The sequence below is a fragment of the Apis cerana genome, linkage group LG6 (genome assembly GCF_029169275.1).
Source record: "Apis cerana isolate GH-2021 linkage group LG6, AcerK_1.0, whole genome shotgun sequence".
NCBI classification, from domain to species: Eukaryota; Metazoa; Arthropoda; class Insecta; order Hymenoptera; family Apidae; genus Apis; species Apis cerana.
The window spans coordinates 11,733,578-11,757,615 of record NC_083857.1 but is presented as its reverse complement, the minus strand read 5'-3'; the positions used below and the strand labels follow the sequence as shown (position 1 = coordinate 11,757,615).

Sequence of the window (24,038 nt, the reverse complement as noted above, 5' to 3'; positions counted from 1 at the left end):
CACTCCGGGGGCGACAAGACTTATTCCAAGGACTGTATAAATCGTGAATGGCGCCCGGTAGGCGGCACTAGCCGCGCTTTTCCAAATTGTCTTCTTCGACGACAAAAGCTTGTATTTTTACGATCTTTTTTTTATCGATACTCGATCGTGGATACTCGTCGTGTGAACGTGATTGGCGAGAGGAAGAGACAGGAAATTCTGATTTTTATACAGAGGAAACAAAAGTCGGGCTTTCGGTGAGCTCTATAATCGAGTCAGAGGAGAGGACGACGACATTGTGAATCGGGCTCCGATATTTTTAGCTAAAAAACATTTTGGAGACAAATTTTGAATGGCGGTAGATTGAAAACAATTTTTTTCTCTCTCTATTGGAGTTGGGGATTTGATCATAGTTAATATTTAAGACTCGTGTTTTGAAAATATAAATGATTATGTAAATAAGTGCGTTTTGCAAATTGTTTCCTGAGAAGATTGATAAGAGTGTTAATAATAATAAAGCTCTTTGATTCGCTATCATTTATGCGCATGAATAAATATTTATTTACGTTTGAAGGGGCAATGAATCTTTTGAACGAGTTTGGCTGGCGAATAAAGTGCCACCGCAGATCTTTGTAACAACTTCCTCTGTTTGTAACTTATCAACGAGTATAAAAGCGACGTAATATGGTGGCGAAAAGCAGTTTATTTAAAAGGTTTCTCGAACGCAATTACCATTACCATTGATTTTATTTCTGGATATTCTTTCAAATAGAATAGAATAAAGAATCTTTCTTTTTATTTTTCCCTTTCCTTTTCCACTTTTTTTTCGACTGTTTCTTTTTTTTTTTTTATTTTGACCAGCATCGTGACCAGCTCCAATTTACGAGGATCAGCCTTCCTTTGGTAAATTCAATTCTTGCCATTTTGCAGAAGAGAAACATCAGCAAATGTTCGAATCTTGTGAAAAGTTTATGCTCGCTCCTCTTCTTTCTTGGATTCATGGAAACCGTCTTAGGAATCTTATTACAATTTTATCAGAGGGCTTTTAAGAAGTTTATTTTTTATTACGATAGATTCTTTTATATCCTCCAAAATTTTCTTCAAGTTTTAAAAACACGTTGTAGATAAATATCATTTATTATTATTCCAATCACTTTAAAAGATAGCACAAGCACCTCGTTTCTCAAATTTTGCGAGGAGGATCGATGAAAAAAATCACAATTTAATTTCAAAATATAATTTCCAACTTTTATTCTCTTCGCAAATCTCGAACCAACGGCGTAGAGAAAAATTTAAATTTAAATTCCAAGACTCACATTTCATTATCGATTTCAGAGAAAATACAAATTCCTCGATAAACAAGATTAAATACAAAAGGGAAGAAGACCTTTCGCAAGTTCGAATAAAATAGAAGAGAAATCGAATCGGCCATTGGTCAAGCCATCCTTTTTTCATCCTCGTTTCACCCTTTGTTTTCCAACACCGATAGATAATCATTAATCGAGTATCGATCGAACGCCATTTTTCAGAACGATTTAAATTTTTAAACGCGAGTGGAAACACGAGTAACTCTATCTTGGAACCACGTTAAGTGAAGTTTCCAAAATGACCAATAATTTCTTCAACTTTAATCTAATCAATCCTCCCCTTATTTCTTCCCCCTTCCAACCGATTTATTTTTCGTTAGATTTCCTTCGTTTCGGGAATGGGAATTCGCGGTTAAAAAAAAATTCTTTTCCCGATTCTATTCAACGAGGTATCGTGTTTTTATTCCATTATAGATCTGGGCAAAGGATAGCGGGATATGAATTATTTTCACGGGGTGGAAGCTCGAGAAAGAGCATCGGAGAGCGGGTGTCCACGTTCATACGAAATTTCCACGCACGGATTCGTTAAAATTATTTATGGCATAATTCGAGGTTGTGCATTGGTCTTTTTCCCATTCGCGACTTAACGATTTAATTTCGTTTCAGAAATTTTTAAACTTATTCATTTGACCAGTTTCGAACGTTTGAAAGGTATTTTCATTTCATTCGTTTCTTTCGTACAGCAAAGTATTTCCTAATCTTTTTCTAAAGTTGCTAGTTTTTTGAAAAAGTAATATCTTGATTCAGTAAAATCATTTTGATGTCTCGATAATTTTTATTATAAAAATTGCCAAGGCTAATATCAAAGAAAATTTTTAATCGTGTTAAAATCTCTCGTGTAGATTCAATAAAAATCACTCGCCAAGAAAGACATTCAAAATTTTTCATTTATTATTATTAAAATTAAAAGAAACGATTAAGAGGCTATTTCCTTTTTTTTAAATCAAATTATTAAAATATGTCGTGCATAAAATAATAATGCAAGAAATGTAAAAAGGATCGATGGTCGGCCAGATTCGATCATGGACAGGCTTTTGGCGACTATGGATCGAAATAGGGTTAAAGGATTGGAAGGATACGTCTCGTTTAGCTCGCGGCTATGCATTGGAAAACGCTTAAGCTAGCACACAAGACGGTTAAGTGACTAGATAAACGTCATCCTTTTCGGGCAACGTGTCTTTGGTTTCGAAACCGCCAAGCTTCTGCGCGAGACGTTTGAAAACGTGAGCGAATAATAAATATTTTATGGATACGGAAATTCGATACGATTCCACGGTTTCTTTTGGTGAAAAATCTTCGTTATTGCTTTCCTTGTAACAAAAGAATCGTCATATTTTTATTTTTCCATCCCAAAAGGACTTTTTTGCAATACCAATTGTTCTTTTATCTTGCTGGGAAATTATACAAAATCAATAGAAACGAATTGTTCTAATATCCGTGAAATGAATAAATATAATTCATTCGAAAAATAATAATCCTGGTAAAGAATCGCTTTTCGATATTGCATCAAAATCAAAACAAAACAAATTATTCGTAGCAAACGATATTAATATCTTTCAAATAAAATCATTATTCGATCTTATAATCCTCAACTCTTCTTTAAACAAAAAAAAAAAAAGTAAAAAAACTTATTCCATCCTAAACAAACAGTACCTCCACCAAATCAAAACAAAGACTCATAAGAAATTCAATCTCCTTAGTCAAAGAAGAGGACGAAAAAGAAAAATCCAAATTATTCGTCATCGTCACGTACAGGGCGCAGGCAAGAATTTCTCGACAGAAATCGAAAGGCGGGGGGAAGTAACATCTTGGCATCCGACTATACAGTTTATCGAGAACGTCAAAAATAGCCGAGGGATATAGGAATTCCAGTTCGTCGCCGGTATTTCAGGCGGGGAGGACTCCGCTCGAGGGTAGCTTCCCTCGTCTGAACGTTGTTCATCAACGTTGTTCCATTTACAAAAAACCTCCCTCTCCCTTCTAGCTACAGGGAGTAGTTATCGAGCTCGATAAATCGTCTTGCAAGAAAAAAGAAAAAATTCTTTTTCATCTCGCGATGGAGGAAGGTTCACACGGTTCATCAATTACGTATGCTGTTCGTCGATCGAAGAGAAAGAAGCAGAAGCAAGCGGGCGATTAAGAGAAATAACGCTTTGGCGGGAACTGCAGTCAGTACACATCCCTTCGACACCCTTCTATGGGTATGGTTCTAAATTATTAATGATCGCAATTAGTGGGGTGTTTCCTGTGGTAATATCTTTCAACCCTCGTTCGCCCCTCGTTGTTTCTCTTGTACGCGGTTATGCTCGATTAGGAAACGGTTAGTTTATTGGATGGATATTGGAGGGCAGCCGGATGTCCAATGTTTCATCTTATCGTCGTAAGTTAAGTGAAATGTGTGTAGGTGAAATAAAGTGATCAAGATAGAGATATTTTGTTGTGTTTTATAAACTATTTCTTTTTTTAATGGAAGAATTTTAGAGATTTTTTTTTTAAATTTTCTCACAAGATTTATTTGTAGGATATACAAATTTCTTTCTTGCAAGAGAATTATTCTTATTTAAATTTGAAATGAGAAATAGAAATTGTTATATTTCTCATTCATTTTTATATATTTTTACTCGAAGCGTCAAAAATCCATCCACGAAACGAAAGAAGCAAGATTATCGAGATATTCGATTTCATACAAATCGTACGTGCGTCCTTTTGCAATCAAAATTCTACACAAAAAGCGTGGACGGGAAAGATGAGGATGAGAAAGGGCAAATGGTCGAAATCATTGGTCGGAATACCGCGAAAAATCGTGCCACGAAAATCGCGGATACGTGGCCCGCTTTAGAATTCGAGACAATGGCACGTTCACGCATTCTCCGTGTCCCTTTGTGCCGGGGCCATTTTTCCACGGCTGTTTTCTCTCGATGCTAACGCTCTTCGATGCTGGAACGCTCGCAGCCAAAACGTTTTCCACCATCGAGATTTTGAATCCATCCCAATCCTGATTAGCTCTCCCCTCCCTTTCCATCTTGCCATTTTCTTCCTCTCCTCCTCCTCCTCCATTTTCGAAACCCTTTCCTTTCTTCTTTCTTACCTCTTCTCCACCGTTTTGTGTTTTCAAGCTTCCACGTGTTTCGATATCATTGTGAATCTTCTTCGTGCACGGCTTCCAGCTTCTTTTTCTCTGTATAATTCTCTCTCTTCCTTCATCATCTTTCCAATCTTTTAATCTTAAAATTAATTTTTCTTTTCTTTTTTTTAGATATTATTTTAGACTGTATAATTACAAGAGTCTTTCGCAATAAATGTCCATGTCGTTCCTTTTCAATTCAATTTATCTCGTAATAATTCTCAATAATCTTTCCCACCTTCCTATATATTCGATTCGTTAAATTTTTTCCTCGCCACCCAATCTCCATCTATCAAAATAATTTCGCGAAACAATCTGTCCAATAACACAAACTCCTCCTATCTCTCTCTCTCTCTCGTTCTCACCTCCATCGTCCAAAGGCGACACCCGAGATCAAAGGGAAAAATTCGCTCGCGTCTTATAGCGCAGAGGAGAAAAGGCAACAAACGTATTGTCGAGGGCATCAATTCGCACCGTGCCAGTTTCTCTCTTTCGAGCAGCGCGTTTTTCACCCATTTCCCATTCTACGAAAGAGAGAAACAGAGAGAGAGAGAAATACAACACGTAACGAGACGAAAATCAAGGGAGCCGGATATCCTCTGGCGACACACGAACAACCGAGCGGTTCTTCTCGAAAAGAGAAAGAGAAAAGAGAGAGGAAAAAAAGAAAGGAAAATAAAAAAAAAAAAAATACATATGCGTGGCAAGTGTGTTATCCGTGTTGGAAGAACAACTGGTATTACAAGGTCTGGCGAACAACGAGCCGGAAATACAACGGAAAAAGAAAAAACCAGGGTTTAATTACGCTTTATACCACCGGAACAAGACAAACTTGGATACCTACAAGAGTGACGTAACTACAAACGACGTTTTTTTAAGGATAAGGATGAAGCTGAGTCAGCTCGCGTGATGAGAAAATCACGCGGTGATTTTTAAACGAAGGATATATATATTTTTTTTTTTTTTTTGTAAAAGGGAAAAATTGTTTTGGTGCAGTTTTGACGGAACCGAAGCCAGTGGCGAGGTCGTAAAATCGGTCAGACGTTGAGGGGACGACGTGTCGACGCAGCGATTTAAGTAAAATAAAGGGGAAAAGCCGTGTATATAGGAGGACAACTCGGGATCGATGTTTCTTCTGTGGTGTGCCTTTCTCTCTTTTTAGTTAAAGTTATTTTGAAACGTAATTTTAAGAAAGAAATTCAGAGAGAAATTCGTATAGAGATTTAATAATAAAAATAAAACGGATAAATGTTTGAAACAATTGTTAAATGTATTGAATGTGTTGTTGATCAATAGCAACCATTTCACTTTTTTTTACGTAAATTCAATACCATAGGTTATTATAGATTGTATGTTTAAATGAAGCAATTCCAAAAAGTTCATTCAGCGAATCAAGTAAAATTTAATAATAAAGTTACTTCGATAATTTATTGTTCAAAAAAAAATTAAAATCGAAGTCATACGAAAAATGGATTCAATTATAATAATTACTTAAAGTAACTTTATTCGAAATTTTTAATTACCTTTTTAACGAATTAAGACTGTTTACTCCCACTTCAGACAGACTTTATCGACAATCCTGACATCTAGTAGAAAAACTAAATGTTTGAATATTCCAAATCGTAAAAATTTTCATTTATAAAAAAAAAAGAAATTTATTATTAGGATAATCATCTAAAATTGGATTAATATCAATCAGCTATCCAAATATAAAAATTAAACTATCGTTACAATAATCATAATCAGCTTATTTTGATTATGATAATAAAAAAAATTTTTGCATTACGTTAGAATACTTTGAAATGTCTAATGCATCGAAGTTTAAATACAAATTTTTATTGCCTCTCTCTGTCACAATCGGATGAATGACCAAGCTAAGAACAAAAATTCCTTCCAACGATGCATCTATCAGAAACGTTTTATATTAAACCTGTCCAACATTTAAAAAATATTTATTAAACCATTCTTCTATCGTCAGCCGCGATTTCAAATTCGAGAGAAGCGTGTCAACGATGTTCCCTCGAAAAATCGTCTCTCGTATCCTCCTTCCTCCGTTCGAGGTGTTCGTGCCGTCACGAAAAGCGGAGCTTTTTTCATTACGAGAGAAGATCGGAAATAAAGTCGGGTATCGGGACGCGAAGAATGTCAATTAATTCCACCGACCACTCTGACTGTCCACGTAAAAAGGGTTTCTCGAGGAGAGGGGCGGGCGGGGAGAAAATGATGAAAAATGGCGAGGAAAAAGAAAAGAAAGAAAGAAAGAAAGGAGGAGTCCACCAACCTTTGCTGAACGAGCCCTTTTCTTTCCTCGGTCTCTCACGATCGGTTCTTCTCTCCTCTCTTTCTCCTCCCCTTCCTTCCACCCTTTCCCCTTTTTGCCCCGATACGCGGGCCACACCGGCCTTTGGTTAGCCACCTTCGGCGGAGAGAAGACGCTGAACACGCGCGATATTTTTCCGTGATGGAGCATCCGTGACCGGAAATTGGCGGCCATCGATGCAGCCTCACGGAAAGAGAATCGTAAGATTACTCCTGTAATCTCGAGCCGTGGAAAATCGGGGTAACCGAGGAGTTGGATCTTTTTTTTAAATCGAATTTCATACACGAAGTCGCGAAGATATCGTTACGTTGAATTCGACGTAGGGTAATGGCAGGAGTGTCGGTCGAAATTGGTCAGACGCGGTGGCGTCCTTTCCAATTTATCGCAATATTTGTTTCTTACGAATTTACTTTCGTTTGTCACTCAATGCCATGGATGAAACGGAATCGGAGATAAGCATCCAAATTTTGTCCTTCCCGATAAACTTAACGCTTAAAAGCAAAAACAAACGAGTTCCAGTTTGTGAAATCTTTTATTTTGTTCCTTTACCATCTTCTTATATCTATCTTCTTAGTATTTTAAAGCGTGTAAGGTATAATTCTCGATGATCTCGAGTTTTGTCGATCAAAATTTGGAGATTGAATAATTAATAGAGATATTAACGCATCGTTTTAATATTTTTTTCGATCGAATTAATAAAAGCAATAAACAGGAGAGGAAATTCTCGACAAAAAAAGTCTGTTTGTCGAATGGAAAAGCAGATGTCATACTCCGAAAACATTATTCGAATATTTAAAATAAATAATAACCGATTTAATTCTATTTATAACAGTTAAAATGTAAAAAAGCTTACGCAATACTTTATAAATCGAGTTAAAAAGTGCATATACACTTTCTTTCTCCTTAATGTGTCAATAGAGAAAAACAAATCTACCAATTCCACATATATATATAAAAGAAATAAAGACAAGGATAAAAAGAAGAGGCCAGGCGAGAAAATAATTCAGCGTGAACGTCGATTAACGACACGAAAGTTACCTTCTTCGAGACTGGTGCAATAATCTTCGAATCACTTTGCCGCAACGTTCGTCGCGGCCATCGTTAATTATGCCTCTAATTGACCGTCCAACCGAAGTAACGCTCGGTGAAAAACACACAGGTGAAGGATGGAGGGAACCGGCGTCCTTATTAATGCACTCGCCTTTATATTCCGGAAAAGGTTCAGCCGCGACGCCGTTGAAATATATGTGCATGTATATGTACACGTATATTTTGCGCGTATCGCTCGAGAAAAGGAGGAGGCGAGGGAAAAAGCGTGAAAAATCGCGTCTATTAATAAAGTCGCGGCAAAAAGCTTTGGCCGCGTTAAGCGGATAGCTTCCAACGCTTATGCGCTTCCACGATGCAATATCCTCCGGTTGTTGGCTGCGAGTAATTTTCCAAGGAGAGGAAGAGGGAAGGCTACGTCCGGACAAATCTTCTTTGTCACGTGTATTTATTTATCGAGGAGACCAGATGTCTTTTCCGATTGATTGAGATCCCTTCGAAGGAAGATGCATTGGAAATATCGATCCGAACAGGGACGAGATTTTACAATGGCGGTTTCGAGATGATAATTTTGTGGAAAATGGTTTCGAATCAATAACTTTTTAACAAACGGCGATCACGAAGGAAAAAATAATCGAAAACGTACAAATTCCCGCCCGCTGGTGCAAATTACATTTCGATGCGAGGAAAATGATCGATGAAAACTTGGAAATTGGAACGGTGGACAGCGGACGCGTGACTGGCAGGATCGTTTCATCACTTCGCAACATTTTCATCCCGACCCCTAGCTGTCACGAACCATTCGCATTTCCACCAACCTTTCCCTTAAATTTCCCCTTCCAAAATCTCCTAACCACAGCCTTCGATGAACGAACAAAGCAAACAAAAATTCAAACGCAAGTATTTCAACCAATCTTCATTAACTTTTGTGGACTCGAAAAGGAGGATATTACGTCGCGATGCGTGCAACGTTCAAACATTTTCGCAAGGTATTAAGCGCGATACTCGATCGAAGTATCGGCGTCGATGAAATTCTCTCCCGCGGGGAGGGGAAGACGGGGCGAAATTCGTTCAATTAACGAAGAATTCGGTGTGGAAAGGCTTTCGAATAAGGGGAGGAGGAGGAGGTTCAGCCTCTCGTGGTAGTCGATCATAAATTTCACCGGATTACGCGGGAGTAGGTGCTCGAAACTGTATCCGGCAGACACTCACCTCATCGTCCCTCACGATGGTAAGCAAGTTTCAAGCCTACTTCGAATACCTTTGCTCGAGTGTCTGCAACCGTGCCTCGTGAATAAGATAGGCGAGGCGACGACGACCTCCGAAAAAGCTGCAACCATTGAAATCCCCTCTTCTCTTCCGGAAACCGGAAACTCTGTCGCCCGAATTCACGATTCCCTTCTTCTCTTTGTTTTTCTTTGGACATTGTCTTGCATTGTCGAGCTCGAGATGATTTGATGGTCGAGGAAGGGGGGAGAAATTGCCACTCGATATTTTTAGGCAAGTTTATCGTCGTTAAACTTCGTCAATAATTTAGATTATTGTTATACGATGAGAGAGATACAGTTTTCTATATAGGAGGATGGCTTTGATAATTTTTGATAAACGATTTCTTTCTTTCTTAAGAAAAGGGGGAAATTATCGTTGTTGAATAATCGTTAAGAAATTTTATAAAAATATAACTCGATTACTTTTAAGCTGAGTATAAATAAAAATGGATTCATAGTTTTAGCCGATAGATAAATTCTGTTAACCCTTTCCTTAGTCGCTTTGCAATAAGATATCGAAATACAGGATCGGTATTTTTATCGTTTGTTTCTCTCGATGATAAAAATCATGAAAAAAAAAGATCTTTCTCGAGTACTGTGCACATTTTTGACATGCGACGAGACGACTCAAGTCCAAAACGGAAATAATATTAATCATCCCCGCAAGAGTATAATAAACAAGAGAATTTTATTCGCAGAGCAGTTGCAATATTAATAAGAGCGAATATCAACATCTTTCCCTGGACGGATTAAGAGGGGAGGGCTTTAATAAAATTTCTTCTCTTGGAAAGAAGAACGTTTGACATTTTAATCTCGAAAAAAACTTTCTCAACTATTCTTTCCCGCCACGAAGAAAACTAATGCACTTTGCTCAGCTCTCTCACTGTTCCAGCCAATAATTGTGTACCGAAACGATCTAATTTTTAAAGGATTCTTCGTACAACTGTTTATTATTAATTCTTATTCCTTAGTTCCTTATCTCTTATCCCTAAAAATGAATTGTAAATCGTGTTTCGATGTGGCAAGCATCCGCTGTACTCACGCGTGTCACGTAAAACGATCGAATTTATTTAGTCGATAGAATAGGGGTTGATGAGATACACAGCCTCGCGCAGCAGCCACGGATTTCGAAACGTCGGGTTTAAAAATGACGGGGGTTTTGCACCACAGTGCAAAATTGCAGGATTTAGAACGGCGAATAAACAGTTCTTTCTAGGTGAGGACGTATTTTAAACCAGATTTCGGTGCTTTTGGAAGGAAAGACGGCGGCGGCCCTCGTTCGAATAAAAACGCCGGGTGAACATTTTTCTCGACATATTTTTTTATCCGGGAACGAGAATTTTTTCCGAACAAAAATTTTGTTTCGACGATTGCGCGACTAAATTATGTAAATTATGCGGGATAATTTTTTATTTATTCCACGCGAGTTTTCGAATTAGAATTATAATAATTTTGATACAGTCGAGTATGCGATGGACGGTATTGTAAATAGTTTGGATAACGAAGTGATTTAATCGCAGTTGTTTTCAAATTCATCTCTAGGATTTAGATTCGTAAAAGATTTCGTTGGTCGAGATCAACGCTGCGAAGTGAAGTCGTTAAATGCGATAATCTAAAGCGAGAAATTAATATTAATCATTGCATCTGGAACAGTTTGCGTTGATTTTTAAATACGCGTTTGTTCCCTTGCATCAGCGTAATATTAATTCGTGGTCATTAAATCTTTCGAATAAAACGCGAAAGAACAGAGGATATTAATTTTGAATTTGATAACGATGATCGGAACGATTAACGCATGATTTATTTAACTCGATTATCCGTGAATACGTTAATCAAATCTCTCTAATTGCGCATTATTAACGTTCTATTTAAATCATCTTTATGGTATCAATTTCTAATTAATATAACACGACAGGATTGAGATAATTTCGCGATTATATTCAATATCAACAAAATTCCATTCCATTAAGTAATTATCCCTTCGAAATAAATATATATATAAAATTTCAAATAATATTCGGAGAATCAAAGATGGCCGCCATATCTTCGCGGAGAAGAATTCGAAATTCGAATAAATAAATTTCTGAGAAATTTTGGAATCGAATATTTCCAAAAGAGATAGAGTGAGAGAGAGAGAGAGAGAGAGAGAGAGAGAAAAGGAAAGAATGTTTCGAAGATTTATAGCGGCCAAAAAGCGGTCGACAGTTCGAGTCGTACTTCCGTTGCGGAGGAAAAGCGGTTTCTAGTTTCCTGCGTGCCTACGAATGCAGCAGCCGAGCCTCGTAAATTATGAGGCGGAATTATGAAAAAAAAAAAAAAAGAAAGAAAGGGATGAACTCCGCCGACGTTTTCTGTAAAAATTCCGCGACGCACGAATCTCCCACGCACGACTCTGTATTTTTGCCCGAATAAACGAAATCTGAAACAACAAGGGAGGAGGAACAAAGATGGAGCTTGAAATATTAAATAATTCCATAAGTTGCATTCCTGAAATTCTTCGAGTATTATTTGTTCTTTTTTTTTTAGAAACACTACGTTTCACAAAATCATATCACCCTACTTGAAGAATTTAATAAATAATAATTATCGCTTCTAAAAATTACACATATCTTTCAGATGCGTCTTGCGAAAAAAGAAAATCACACATGCGCCGTTCGAAAACTAAGAGAAACGCGATTTTATTATTAAGAAATCAAGATGATTTATCTTCCTTGTTTATTAATTCGAATAAAAATACGGCTCTCTCTCTCTCTCTTCGCGGAAGCAAGCTCGATCAATTATCACGGCTCGTTTACGGAAAAATAACGTAACGGCCGACATTGCGACAATAATTGGGTTAATTTTACACGGAATAACGCCGAGTCACTCGTACAATAATTAATTATCGCTTCAACGAGCGCCCATCCTCCCTTCTTCCACCACTTCCTTTTACTTCTTCCCTCTCTTTCTCTAGATTTCCTGCGCCCGATTCATTAACGCCATTGTAACCACGCTAACGATGCTAATAAAATTTGTATTCCCAATATTAAATATCCTTCAGCATGGATCATTATTTCGCTGGATTAATCCCAAAGTATATATATATATTGGATAAGAGGATGGGGCCATTTGCATTGCAAAACGTAATCTCCAAAATGTAATCTCGAACGAATCGTCGAGAAACGTTTCTCCACAGGATATATCCTATTATTGCCTATTAAATGGAACGTCGACTTAAGGTGTAATTATTCGTTTCACTGCGTTTTGTAATCAATTAAGATTTGTTATCTTCGACGAGTATGAAAATGGATAAGGATTGGATTGGATACCAATGGAACTTTTGAAAATTTCGTGGCTCGAATTGTTGTTGTTGTTCAACGGAGCTCGACAACAATGAACATTTTGCAAACATCTTGAACGTATTGCATTCGAGTATTTTAATATATACAATTGATACATCAGATATCATTTTATTATATTGTGATAAGAGGAAGAAATTGAAGATAAGTAGAAGATGGTAGAATTTTTGAATCGAATTTTACTTTTCATTCCTTGGAAAATGTTCTCTTCGAGAAAGAGAAGTTTATGCGAATTAATTTCACTTCATTGGTGCGAATATTTAATCATTCGATATCAAATTTCTTAATTTGACGTGTTCTACACGGTTAATATTTATTTTTATCAGCTTTAAAAAAGAGAAATATCGATATTTTGGCTACGAGATGGGACGTGGTTAAGTGAAACAATTCGAAACGATATCTCGACTGCGATGGTAATGCGGGAAGGGGTGTATTTTTTAAATTTAGAAAGTTTGGACGCATATGGGAAAGTTGAGTGAGTGAAACTGACACTGAATATGCGCATGCTATTATACGTACGGCCACCAGATGGTTTTACTTTGTGGTAACAGTGGTTTCAGACAAAATGCTTTATAGAGCGGAAGGCGCCGTGAACAGAGAGGATGCTTTTAAAATCGAGCCCCCTAGAGGCAATTTTCAAGATCAAAATTTGATTTGGAGAAAAAAAAAATATTGATGCAAATTTGTAAAATGATATTTTACGAATATTATTAATCCAATGTGTGATTACTTGATTTAATAAATACGAATAAAAAATGTAATTTTCCTATCCGAAAGAGAAAGAAGTTTTAATGAAAAAGTAAAATACGTTTAGTTTGAGTATATTTAGAAGATGCGGACGTTTCTTCGCCGTAATCTGGTTTATTCTGGGGAAGGAGGAGGAGAGTGGAAAAGCAATTAATATAAAACGTGAAGCGTGAAGCGAAATGGAAAAATTATAAGTTTCGTTGGAGTGTTCGCTTAAATCTGTAAAGATGTTGAAAATTGTACCCCGGTTGTGAAGATGAAAAGTTAATCTCGTTACTCGTTGGCTTCTTTGGATTTATTACACGGTTGATATGACTTTTCTTCAGATCATTTTTGAAACTGATTTTTCAGAGAAGGGGGAGAAATGTTTAAAAGTGTTTCACAGGGAGAAAAATTAATAAAGAAGTCGAAAATTGATATCGCCTTGCTTTGATTATATCGTCATAGAATGTTGACTGATGTTACTTTATTACGTGAAAGACTATGATTTTGAATTTTATTCAAATTCGAGTAATGTTGGACACGATAGCACACTGTTATGTAGATAAAACATTTTCAAACATAAAAAAAAAGTTCAATAAAAAGAAGAAAAACAAAATTAACGACACGAACATTTTTATTTCGATTTTATTATCTTTATTTTTACGAAGAGTAATAAATATTGAATATCGTAAGTACATATGTAAAATCGAGAGCATGGAATACTTTATTAAGTTATACGATTTTTCATAGGACATCATTCTTACTTTATAGTAAGAATCACTTTACGATAAGGTTAAAAGATTAAATGAAATAATCGTAATCTGAAACAAGAAAAAATATAAAAGAGTTTTTGAGGACATGAAAAAATATTTATCCAATTCTATTCTACTAACAACTATTCTTTCCCCCAAATAATCTTCATTGATTAAATTATAAATAAGCACGAATGACACCATTCTCGAAATTTAAATAATAAAAAAAATATCTAAACTATCCCAGAATCAAAACAAAATTCACAAGATCGAGTCGAACCAAAAACCTGCTAAAACTAAATGAAACGAAAATTCCAAATAGATCTCGACTCGTATTACGTCGCTATCATAAATAGCGCATCCGATTTTAACCAGTCCGAGTTTCGAATCGTTCAATCGACCGATTCGCGTGGCACAGATAAATTCCTCTTCATCCCCTGGAATTGTCCACTCGATCCATCGACACGCAAAAGCTCGTTAAGTGTTTTGGAAAGTAAGCAGCCTCCCTCCACTAGGTCTATTTATTCGTAAACCCTCCTCTCCAGCTTCGTGGCCGACGAAGCTTTTCCCGAGATTGCTACACCACCTACCCTTTGCTCTTTCCATTGTAACGAAATTCTGGCGTTTCTTGTCACACACACACGCACAAACACACGGCAGCGCGAAAGGTGCTCTTCCTTTAATCCAAACGCGAAGAGGAAGCCCCGAGAGGGCAGGGTGACGCACAGAGAAATGCCTCGTTCCCTCCTCCATCCACTCTCGCTGGCCCACACTTTGTTTTTTCTCCTTTCTTTCTTTACCTCGCTCCTCGTTTCAGCATCTTCCTTCTCTCACGAGAGGGAGAAAGAGGGAGAGGGTGGTGTTTTTTCGAGGGAACGACACCCTTAAAGCTGGCCCTCTCGGTTTCACGGGCCTCAGAGACAGGAGGTTCCTCCTCATTTTACTTTTCAATCTTCGGGAGGATGCGATTTTCCTCCTCATTTCCAGTCTGACAATATTAGGGGATGGAGGGGGAGCAATGGCTGGAGAGAGTTTGAGACTAAGAGGTGGAAAGGATGCATCGGTAATCGACCTATCACCTGTTTGCGTTAGTACACAGTTAGGAAATTCGATTTACCGTAACGACACTCCCCCCTCCCTCTCCATCGATCCGATGCTTCTGCAAGATTTCCACTGCGAATGGCTTTAATCCCCAACGAATCACGTTTCGTCGAGCTTTGTAATCTTCCTCCCGGTGTTTTTCAAAAGTTAAATGATCCGAGTGGAGTCGAAAATTCGAAACGAATTGAAAGAATTTATTTTTTAATGTACGAAATTTGATATATTCCGTCTGAAAATCTTTTTAATATCGATAAGTTTATGTTATTACTGGGCAGTGAAAACAATAAATATAAATGTAGTTTAGCTGAATGAATATATTTTGATTATACGTGATTTGCGCGTATTTGTTTACAAAACAATTGAATTATCGAAGAAAAACAAATAGATGACAACTATGAAGCAATGGTATTGCTAGCAACATTGAATAATACAATTTCCATAAATAAAATTTCAGTGGACTTTAAATTCTATAACAATTATTTACATTTATATCGACGTTAAAAATTTGTCAGGAACGTTGTTTTAAAAATTCTGAGAAATTTCTATTATGTTCGAAATAACGGAATTTTACCCAACAATCGCCGTATGAAAATGTATAATAATACAACACCTCGTAATCATCTCGGATAACATAGCCTCTACTCCATTATGCGGTGTCGCAATATATTCATGAATGTATTACGTTCCACGCTAACGAATGATAAAAGAGGATTACGAGCAATTAGTTGCTACGCCCTATCGTTAATTACTAAATTATGAAAATTTGCAAATGGTCGATTCAATGCTTCTTTCATATCTTTAATCATAAAGATCCATTTATTTTGCTGTAAAACGTCGGAAGATTATATTATATATATATATATACAACGAGCAACGTATTCAAATTCACAATCCTGTCGCATATTTGCAAATTCTCTAATCCAAAACGTTGAAAATATCAATCTCTCATGTATCACTTTTGCAATTATTTGTATCGATTCTTTATTCTCGGTTTTAACTCTCTCAGTTTCAACGTGGCATTGTATTTCTGAATAAGTGATTTTTACTTTTTGATAATCCTTGTTATAATTGGGATTATCATTTTTTATTCCAATGATATTTCATTTGTTTCATTTATAAGCGTTTTATGTAGAGCAATATTATTAAAATAAATAATATTCATTACCCTTGTTTTGTACAAATTATATACAGAATACAAAAACATCTAACAGTATTGAAATATTTATTTGGAATATAAATAAATATTAATCGTTGAGATTCAAAAACGAACTCCTCAACTTATAATATTAATCAGAAACATTAGAGATTCACAAATACAGCGATCGAAATAATTTCCACGATTACGAGAACTGTTCTAAGCTGAAAAAGGATCTAAGATGGCGGCGTTTTGCCGCGAAATTTAACTTTATCATCTTCAAAATTCGGCAATCGAGGTTCTCGTTGCAAAGTGGTATCAACGTATGATTATACTCGGCGTAAGATGATTATTTTGAAACTAACTTGGAGCAAGGAGCGCTGCTAAGCTCTCATATCGAAACTCTCTCAAAGACCGGGAATTGTGTTAGAAAATAAACGATTACTAACGTGTCACGAGTCGAAATACAACGTGTGGAAACTAGGTGGATTGTCGTTTCCAAAGTGTGTTTAGCCAAGTTTGGGATTTGATCCAATCGTTGAAAGGGATTAAGTTTCTCGAGACAAGGAATGTAATACGAAATAGATACGAATGGGAAGAGTTTGAGAACGTTTGAGAGCAGATATTCGAAAATATATTTGTGAGAAATCTTACTTTAATCGATATTGATTGAATTTATAAATGATTATTATTATTAATATTCTTCGATTCTTTTCTAATATTTCACGTATTATTCGTCAACTTAAATTTTTAATTTCAATTGTTTTCTCTCATCTCTTCTCTTACTTTAACTATTTAAAACTCCATTAATAATTTTTCCGCAACACGTTGAAAACACTTCTGTTGAATAATATCATTGAATAAATTAAACTTTTATCTCACAATATTTTTTCAACAAATAGATTGCGACCAACAAGTTTGCACGAAAGTTCAAAAGAATTTCCAGAATTATCGCTTGAAAATTAATTCAATAATGCATACGTACATATTTTTCCATTTACGAACGAGTGATCATTCGCGTGCAAGTCACTCACCTCCAAAACGTGTTCCGCCTGGTTCTCCCGATCGAGCTTCCGCCCGCTGGTCGTGATCAAACCTGAAACATAATCGAGTAGAGAATTAGAGCAACGGCCTTAATAAATCCCCGATTAAACGGTGTTTCAATTAAGGTTTCTGGGCTGACGTTTTATCGTAGGCCACGATCGGGTAAACCGACGAGCACACAGAGCAAAACCGGAGGAGGAACAATTCTCGGTGGCAATTTACGGAGAAATGAAAAGGCCTCGATTAGCGGGGACAAGGATTAGCTCGATGCCCACGAAATTATAGCGCTCAGATTTCAACGGGTCCAACTCTCGAAGTCTCTCTCGTCCCTCCATTCTTTCACCATTCTTCGCTTTTCTCTTGCTTTCATCCCCTTTTTCCTTCGATCAAAAGTGTAAAAATAAAGTTTCGTATATTTGAATCGAGCTATTTGAATCTTGATCGAACGATAAAATGATAAAATTTAAAACTGTTTGTAAGAATTTGCAGCAAATGGATTTAACTCGAAGGAAACGAGTCACAACCCAAAACGAATCTTTTCAAATAATTCGTGGTGGTCATCTGGATTCATTTGTTGCATTTGTTTCTTCAACAGTTTCTTCTCAAAAAATAAACGGATGGCGAATGAGAGAGAGTTTCTGCAGAGCTACTCGAGGTGGTATCGGGGGCCTCTATTCGTCGCAGAGGCCGTAACAATTCCGCGGCAAATTGTTCTCGTTCTTCCGGCGAAGCCGTGAAAATCGGAAGGAATTTCGTTATAGATGGAAACTGGGATTTCTCTGGATCGATTCGAAGACGAAAGGAAATTAATTATTTTAGCGGAAATATGGATAAGAGAGATCAAGTTGTTAAGAATAATTTAATTGTCGACGAATTAAATTTAAAAATTATCGAATATTGATGACACGCGAGCTTAGATTTTTAGACAACGAACCATTTTGCGATCATAATTTCGATAAAATTTTGATCTAACGTCTATCTTTTCGATACCTTGGAAAGAGAGATTGATCAGATTGAAACTGAGGACGAGGAGGAAGACAAATTATTTTGGATAAAGAAAGATCTGGGTAACGAATGGACTATGAATGAAATTAGAAATTATCGAATATTTCTATATATAAAAGTTCCATTACAATTTCGAGAAAATTTCGATAATATCCAACTTTTCGAAATAGAATGGCGGAAGGAAGGCGGATGTTTCCTGGCTACTCGTCGACGGAACAAGAACGAAGCCTATGAAAATATGCCTGTCATACGTTGTAAACCGCACTCGTGCTCTTTTTTCTTTTTTTGCACTCCATCTAGTTTGTACGGTTTCTGTTAACAACAGCGGACGACACAGATTTTATATTCCAACCGGATGTATTAATCAGGTTAGAAGGAAACCGCGTTGTGTTGTTTTTGCTCCGACACGAAATTTCTCGAACTTCTCGAATCCGTTAGACTCGTTGTGGACAGCAGAGAATGGTTGAATTTCACGGATACGAAACAAATGTGAAAGATTAAGTAAAAAGTACTGGTTGCGAAGAATTGTTTTATGAAATTTTATTCCAATTGAATAGCTGTTTAAATTAATAAGAATATTCTATTATTGGAAGAAATGTTAAATATCAAAGTTAATACGATATACAAATGAATACTTATGCTCGATTTAATTTTAGATTAATTGAAATTTATTACACGTTATATAGGCTCGATCGAGAGGAGAGATTAATCGATACAGTAGTTTCAATTATAAATTAAATCGAACGGAATGATAATAAAAGAAGGCAATCAAGCGTGATGATCAATCGAATCATCAATCGAAATGATCAATTAGCCTTATACAGCGTAAAGTATATCAATTATAAATACTTAAAATTTATCATAAGATTAAAATTTCCAATAATGCAGGATCTATTATTAACATATCGAAGTAATTAACGAATTTCCATCATTTCAATATTCTCCAATTATACACGATTCAATACTCACAATGCTAATTCAACCCATCCATATTTCAAAATGAAATCAAATTGTACCGATAATAAAAATTCAATATTTTTTTTCTTTATCACAAATTATTTACATTATTTATCCATTCCTCTCACAACTACTTTTCTCGTACATAAATCGAGCGAGATAAACAAAATTACCTTCAAAATTCAAATGAAATCTGAAAGAAAAAGATAAAAGTTAGAAATAATTTTCATCACCCCTCTCCCACCCCTCCCCCATATTTTACGTAACAAATAACGATAGAACATTTATGTATTACAAACGAATCGATAAATTGTTCCTATATGCTATATTATAATCGCAATGTCACTTTTACCCGATCCCGTCTGATTCAAGTCGCACAAAGCAAGCAAGGGGAAATCGAAGGGGGAAAATTTACAAGGATCGACGCCACGCTCGTCAACGTTGCAACGTCATTGTTCGACGTCAACCTGTTCGACGTGCACTTCTCCAATCCAAATGATTCGAGAGTCACGGTAATAAAAGCCGATGTTCTGTCGGGCGCTTGCTTTTCCCTTTTCTGCCACGGAGCTACGAAATGAGAAAAAGGAGCGATGGTTTCGAGGGGGAGGCGCGAATTGACGCGGGTCTAACAGGATGGGTCTAAAAGGGTGATGTAAAATTTACGAGCACGATGCGATGTCAAAGCTAAGATATGTAAAAACGACGAAGTGGGTGCCACGATGGAATCTTTCTTTTCTTCTCCTTTTTTCTTTTTAATTGCAGTCGATATCCTTGTATCGTGGATAGGATTCAGAGGAATTGCTCGAACGACGGCGTGAAAATTTGTTAAATTGGGAATAGAGATGATTGGTATATTTTTGTATTGTTGTATTGGAATTTAAATTTGTCTCGAAATGGATATATATTTTGTGATTGTTAACTTAGTTGAAGCGTTGAATAGTAAAATTTGATGACTGAAAGATCGAGAATTGGTACTATTTTTTTCCTTCTTTCTCATCGCATTTTTTAGAATTTAAAGTTGTTCGTAGAAATAGATATTTTGCGACTATCCCGTTTTTATTTTCACGATGACATTATAAAAGATATATATAATGTACCATGTATATTTTATTATAAATTGCAGATGATTACGCAAATTCATATATTTACGTTTATAACACAAATAGAATTTAAATGAATAATTTACTTGGGATATATTTTGTATATTTCTGCATATTTTATACGCGTATTTCTATATCTTTCGTATATATTTAAATTATCCATAAATTTTGCATAAGTACATCTGCATAATATAATTATAATTAAAGTTTCCAAAGAAATGAATTTTTTATGAAATGTACTGTTAAAAGAATGTATGTATTTTTCAATAAGAAAGACCTTAGCGTGGAATTAAAATAAAATTTCTCTCGTATTATTCTCAATTTTATAAGCAATTTATTAATAGCAAAGGAAAATTTTCTGTTTGATACGCAAATTCGAACAATAACCAACAGCTTACACCGAAAACAAGTTATAATCCTCTTTCAACCTCCATATACATAACACATACCCTCTAGATTTTGCGAAAGGAAGGAGCGGCCACGAAAAATGGGAGGTCGTCGTACAGCGAGAAATAAAACCGAGAAGATGAAATGAGAGAAAAATAAAACAAAAAAAAAAGAGAGAAAAAAACTTAACAAACACATAACAATGAAATGGAGAGAGAGAGAGAGAGAAAGGTTCGCGACGTGGAACGCATTTAAATAATTGCTTTTGATTTTCATTCCTCCCTCCTCCTCATCAAGTTGACGACATCCGATTCATTCACCCGAACGAGCGTTATTCTCGCGCATGGACACACACACATACACATACACACTCTCTCTTTTTCCCTGGAAAATCCCATATTATCCGGAATCAAAACTATTCGCGATATTACCGACAGTAGGTAAGAAACGCATATATTTTTCGCCCTCCCCGAGGACGATCTCCTCGCGTTCATCCTCGAGATCTCGAAGCCCGTCGGGAGCTTGCATTATGACGATGCTAGGTGAAAAATGCTAGATGCGAAACCGTGGAACCGACCATCTCCTTCACGAGGAGAAAATTCTTTGCCTGCACGCGGATCGCGTCGTCGTCGAGCGCGATTCCCGGTGCAAGAAAGGTTTTTCTTGCCGTGGTGACTCGAATTTTTGCGTGCATTTGCCTTATGGCGTGAAAATATTTGCTCTGCCAACGAACGGTGTTGCGTATATAAGTTACGTATGGGTATAGGTGAAGGGAAGGATTTTTCAGGGGCGAGTCGAGTGGTAGTGAAAAACTAGGGAAATTTTGGTGAAATTTGAAACACATACCCTCGTGGGGATATTTCCAAATATCGATTGAATTACTTTTATCAAATTTTCGATAATCACTCAATTTGTAAGATTCATACATACTTGATTATACTGTTTTTAAATTGTAATTTTATTATAGCTACTCTATTGAAATAAATTAAAGGTTTCAATTTATATAATATCCAATCATCATATCTAACGATATTTAATTTTATTCGAATAAATCGTAATTTATTTCTTATTTCTTATTCAAGCGATTTATTTCGATTTTTTTATGTTTATTTAAACACATAAATCAAACTTGTTGTTCTATTAAGCCAAAGAAGTTATGGAACGAGTGCAATCAGGAGTCGCCATTAATGGCCGCGTATGAAGAATCCAAACTACTGCTATCTATAGACCAGTATGTTTTGAATTGCAAATGCCTCTCGTGATCTTAAAATTCGCCTCTGTTTTTCGGTTGCCTCTGGTTATTGACCTTATTCCTTCCGATCGAATAAACTCGAATATACTCGCGAATATGATTCTCGATCGAGTTCTGCGACGTAGGACTTCCATAATGAGTTTCCACGTGAACAGGTGTTAAACGAAGGAGCGAGATAAAAATAAAAGAATGAAATTGTAAAGGTGAACGAACTGCGAAAGAAGTTTCGTATTGGATATGTGTGACGAGAGTTGGAAGGGAAAAAAGAAGGGAGATGAAATACACGTGTGTTCAAGCCAAATTCAAGGAACAAAAGTACGTAAAATTTTGAGTGTCAGAAATATTGGATGTAAATTTATTGAGATTGCACGACAAATTTTCGAGTATTGTGAATTCGGATAAAGAATATATCTTCAGTAACGAAGAGTACAGTCAAGAAAAATTGCGTGAAGATAATTTTAACAATTTTGATAATTTAAAAAAATATATTCTTTGCATAGCAACAGCATGTACAAGTAAATGTATCTTAGTTGTCAGGAAATGAGAAAATTTGAAAATTGTTCAAAAAAAGAAAAATCTATCAAAGTTCAGTTTGACAAAGCATTTTCTAAAAAAACGTAAATAATAATGTTGCTATTTAAAAAGTAAAAAAAAAGAAAATAAAACAATAGCTTTGCTCGTTTTTATTTCGAACTTGTTTGTACGGATCGAAAATTGCCGAAGGAACGAACCGGAGAAGGGTTTTGTTACGTGCGCGTAATTGCGTTAACGAAGAGAGAGTTATGTGGCGCTATATGCGTGCGATTCTCGACCCTATTTCCGAGTTGGTTGTTTCGAATGTTTTATGACTGCAATCATGATGTGTAATTTATAACGTGATAACGAAGCGATTTATGCAGAAATAACATTTTGTTGAAAAATTGATCTGTATTTCAATTTATAAATCAATTTCTTAAAGATAATACCACATATGTTTATTTCACTCTGTCCAATCAGTTATAATTAACGAATTTTATCATAAATTTAATTATTTAATTATATATATATATATATAAATTTCAGAATTCCATAATAATATTAATTTGAAACGAAATAAAAACTTTTCCATTTCATATTAAAAAAATGATTGATCAAATTATAAATTCTAATTATGTCTTATCACTCAATATTCCATACTCATTAACGATCAGATAATTCTTTGTGACGTATCGTAACGCACACTATTCCTCAAACTGGAAACTATCGCTTCGGATCGACTTTCCTTTCTCTCATCGATAATTCATGCGATCAAGAATTCATCTCGCATTTTCCGATTCCCATAAAACTCGTATCGGTTCCTGAATTGCCGATTATGCTATACACACGTGCATGCGAATCTTCCTAATCGTGGCGATCAATTTTGCGTCCACGAGACGGAGAAAGTACTTACACGTGAAAACATACGCCCGTATCTTGGAAAATAGCCAGGGATTCACAGACAGCAATCACATATACGTTTCACTACGCACGATCCTTGTAGTTACCGTGATCATCTCTACGGGATTTATTTCGAATCTCCTCGGCTCGTTTCTAAATCTGCGTATTCACCGACCGAGCAAAATTACACGCGTCAATTCGTGAGCATTTCGAGATGCCGATAAGTGTTTCTGACATGCGATTCTTGATCATTCTCACGAAGTAGTTGATCGTTTCACTTTCGATCATTTTCAAACTGCATATCCTGCGATCAGATAAATTGATAAAAGAAAAATATTGATAAAAAAATATTTCAATAAATTTATAATACGATTTTGTTTATATTCTTATTAGATGTATATATATATATGTACATATAAAATATATTTCGTGTAGATATTTATGGAAATCATAGCTGATTATTATTTTAAAGAAGATAGTTGGGTAAATTTAATTACAATCTCAATTATGCATTGTTTGTTATAAAATATTGGTTATCTTAGAAGCATTAAAAAAAATTATTCAAGCGAGGCAACATTGATTAAAAACGAATTTACTTATTTATATTAATGATATATTGATGATATTCGATGGTTGAAACACATTTTTATTTCAATTCCAATTATATCATTTCATTCATAATTTTAATTCGCACAAATATCCCAAATATATAGTCTA

At 35.8% G+C, this 24,038-nt stretch overlaps 1 protein-coding gene across 2 annotated transcripts in view; it reads right to left on the bottom strand.

Annotated features, from left to right (window-relative positions):
- LOC107994067 (fat-like cadherin-related tumor suppressor homolog) overlaps positions 1 to 24,038 on the bottom strand; it is a 466,334-nt gene that overhangs the window by 33,063 nt on the left and 409,233 nt on the right. For both annotated transcript variants that reach the window (XM_062076345.1, XM_062076347.1), the window contains one exon: positions 17,195 to 17,256. In XM_062076345.1, coding sequence (XP_061932329.1) covers positions 17,195 to 17,256 — 62 coding nt within the window. The remainder of the gene's footprint in view (positions 1 to 17,194; positions 17,257 to 24,038) is intronic.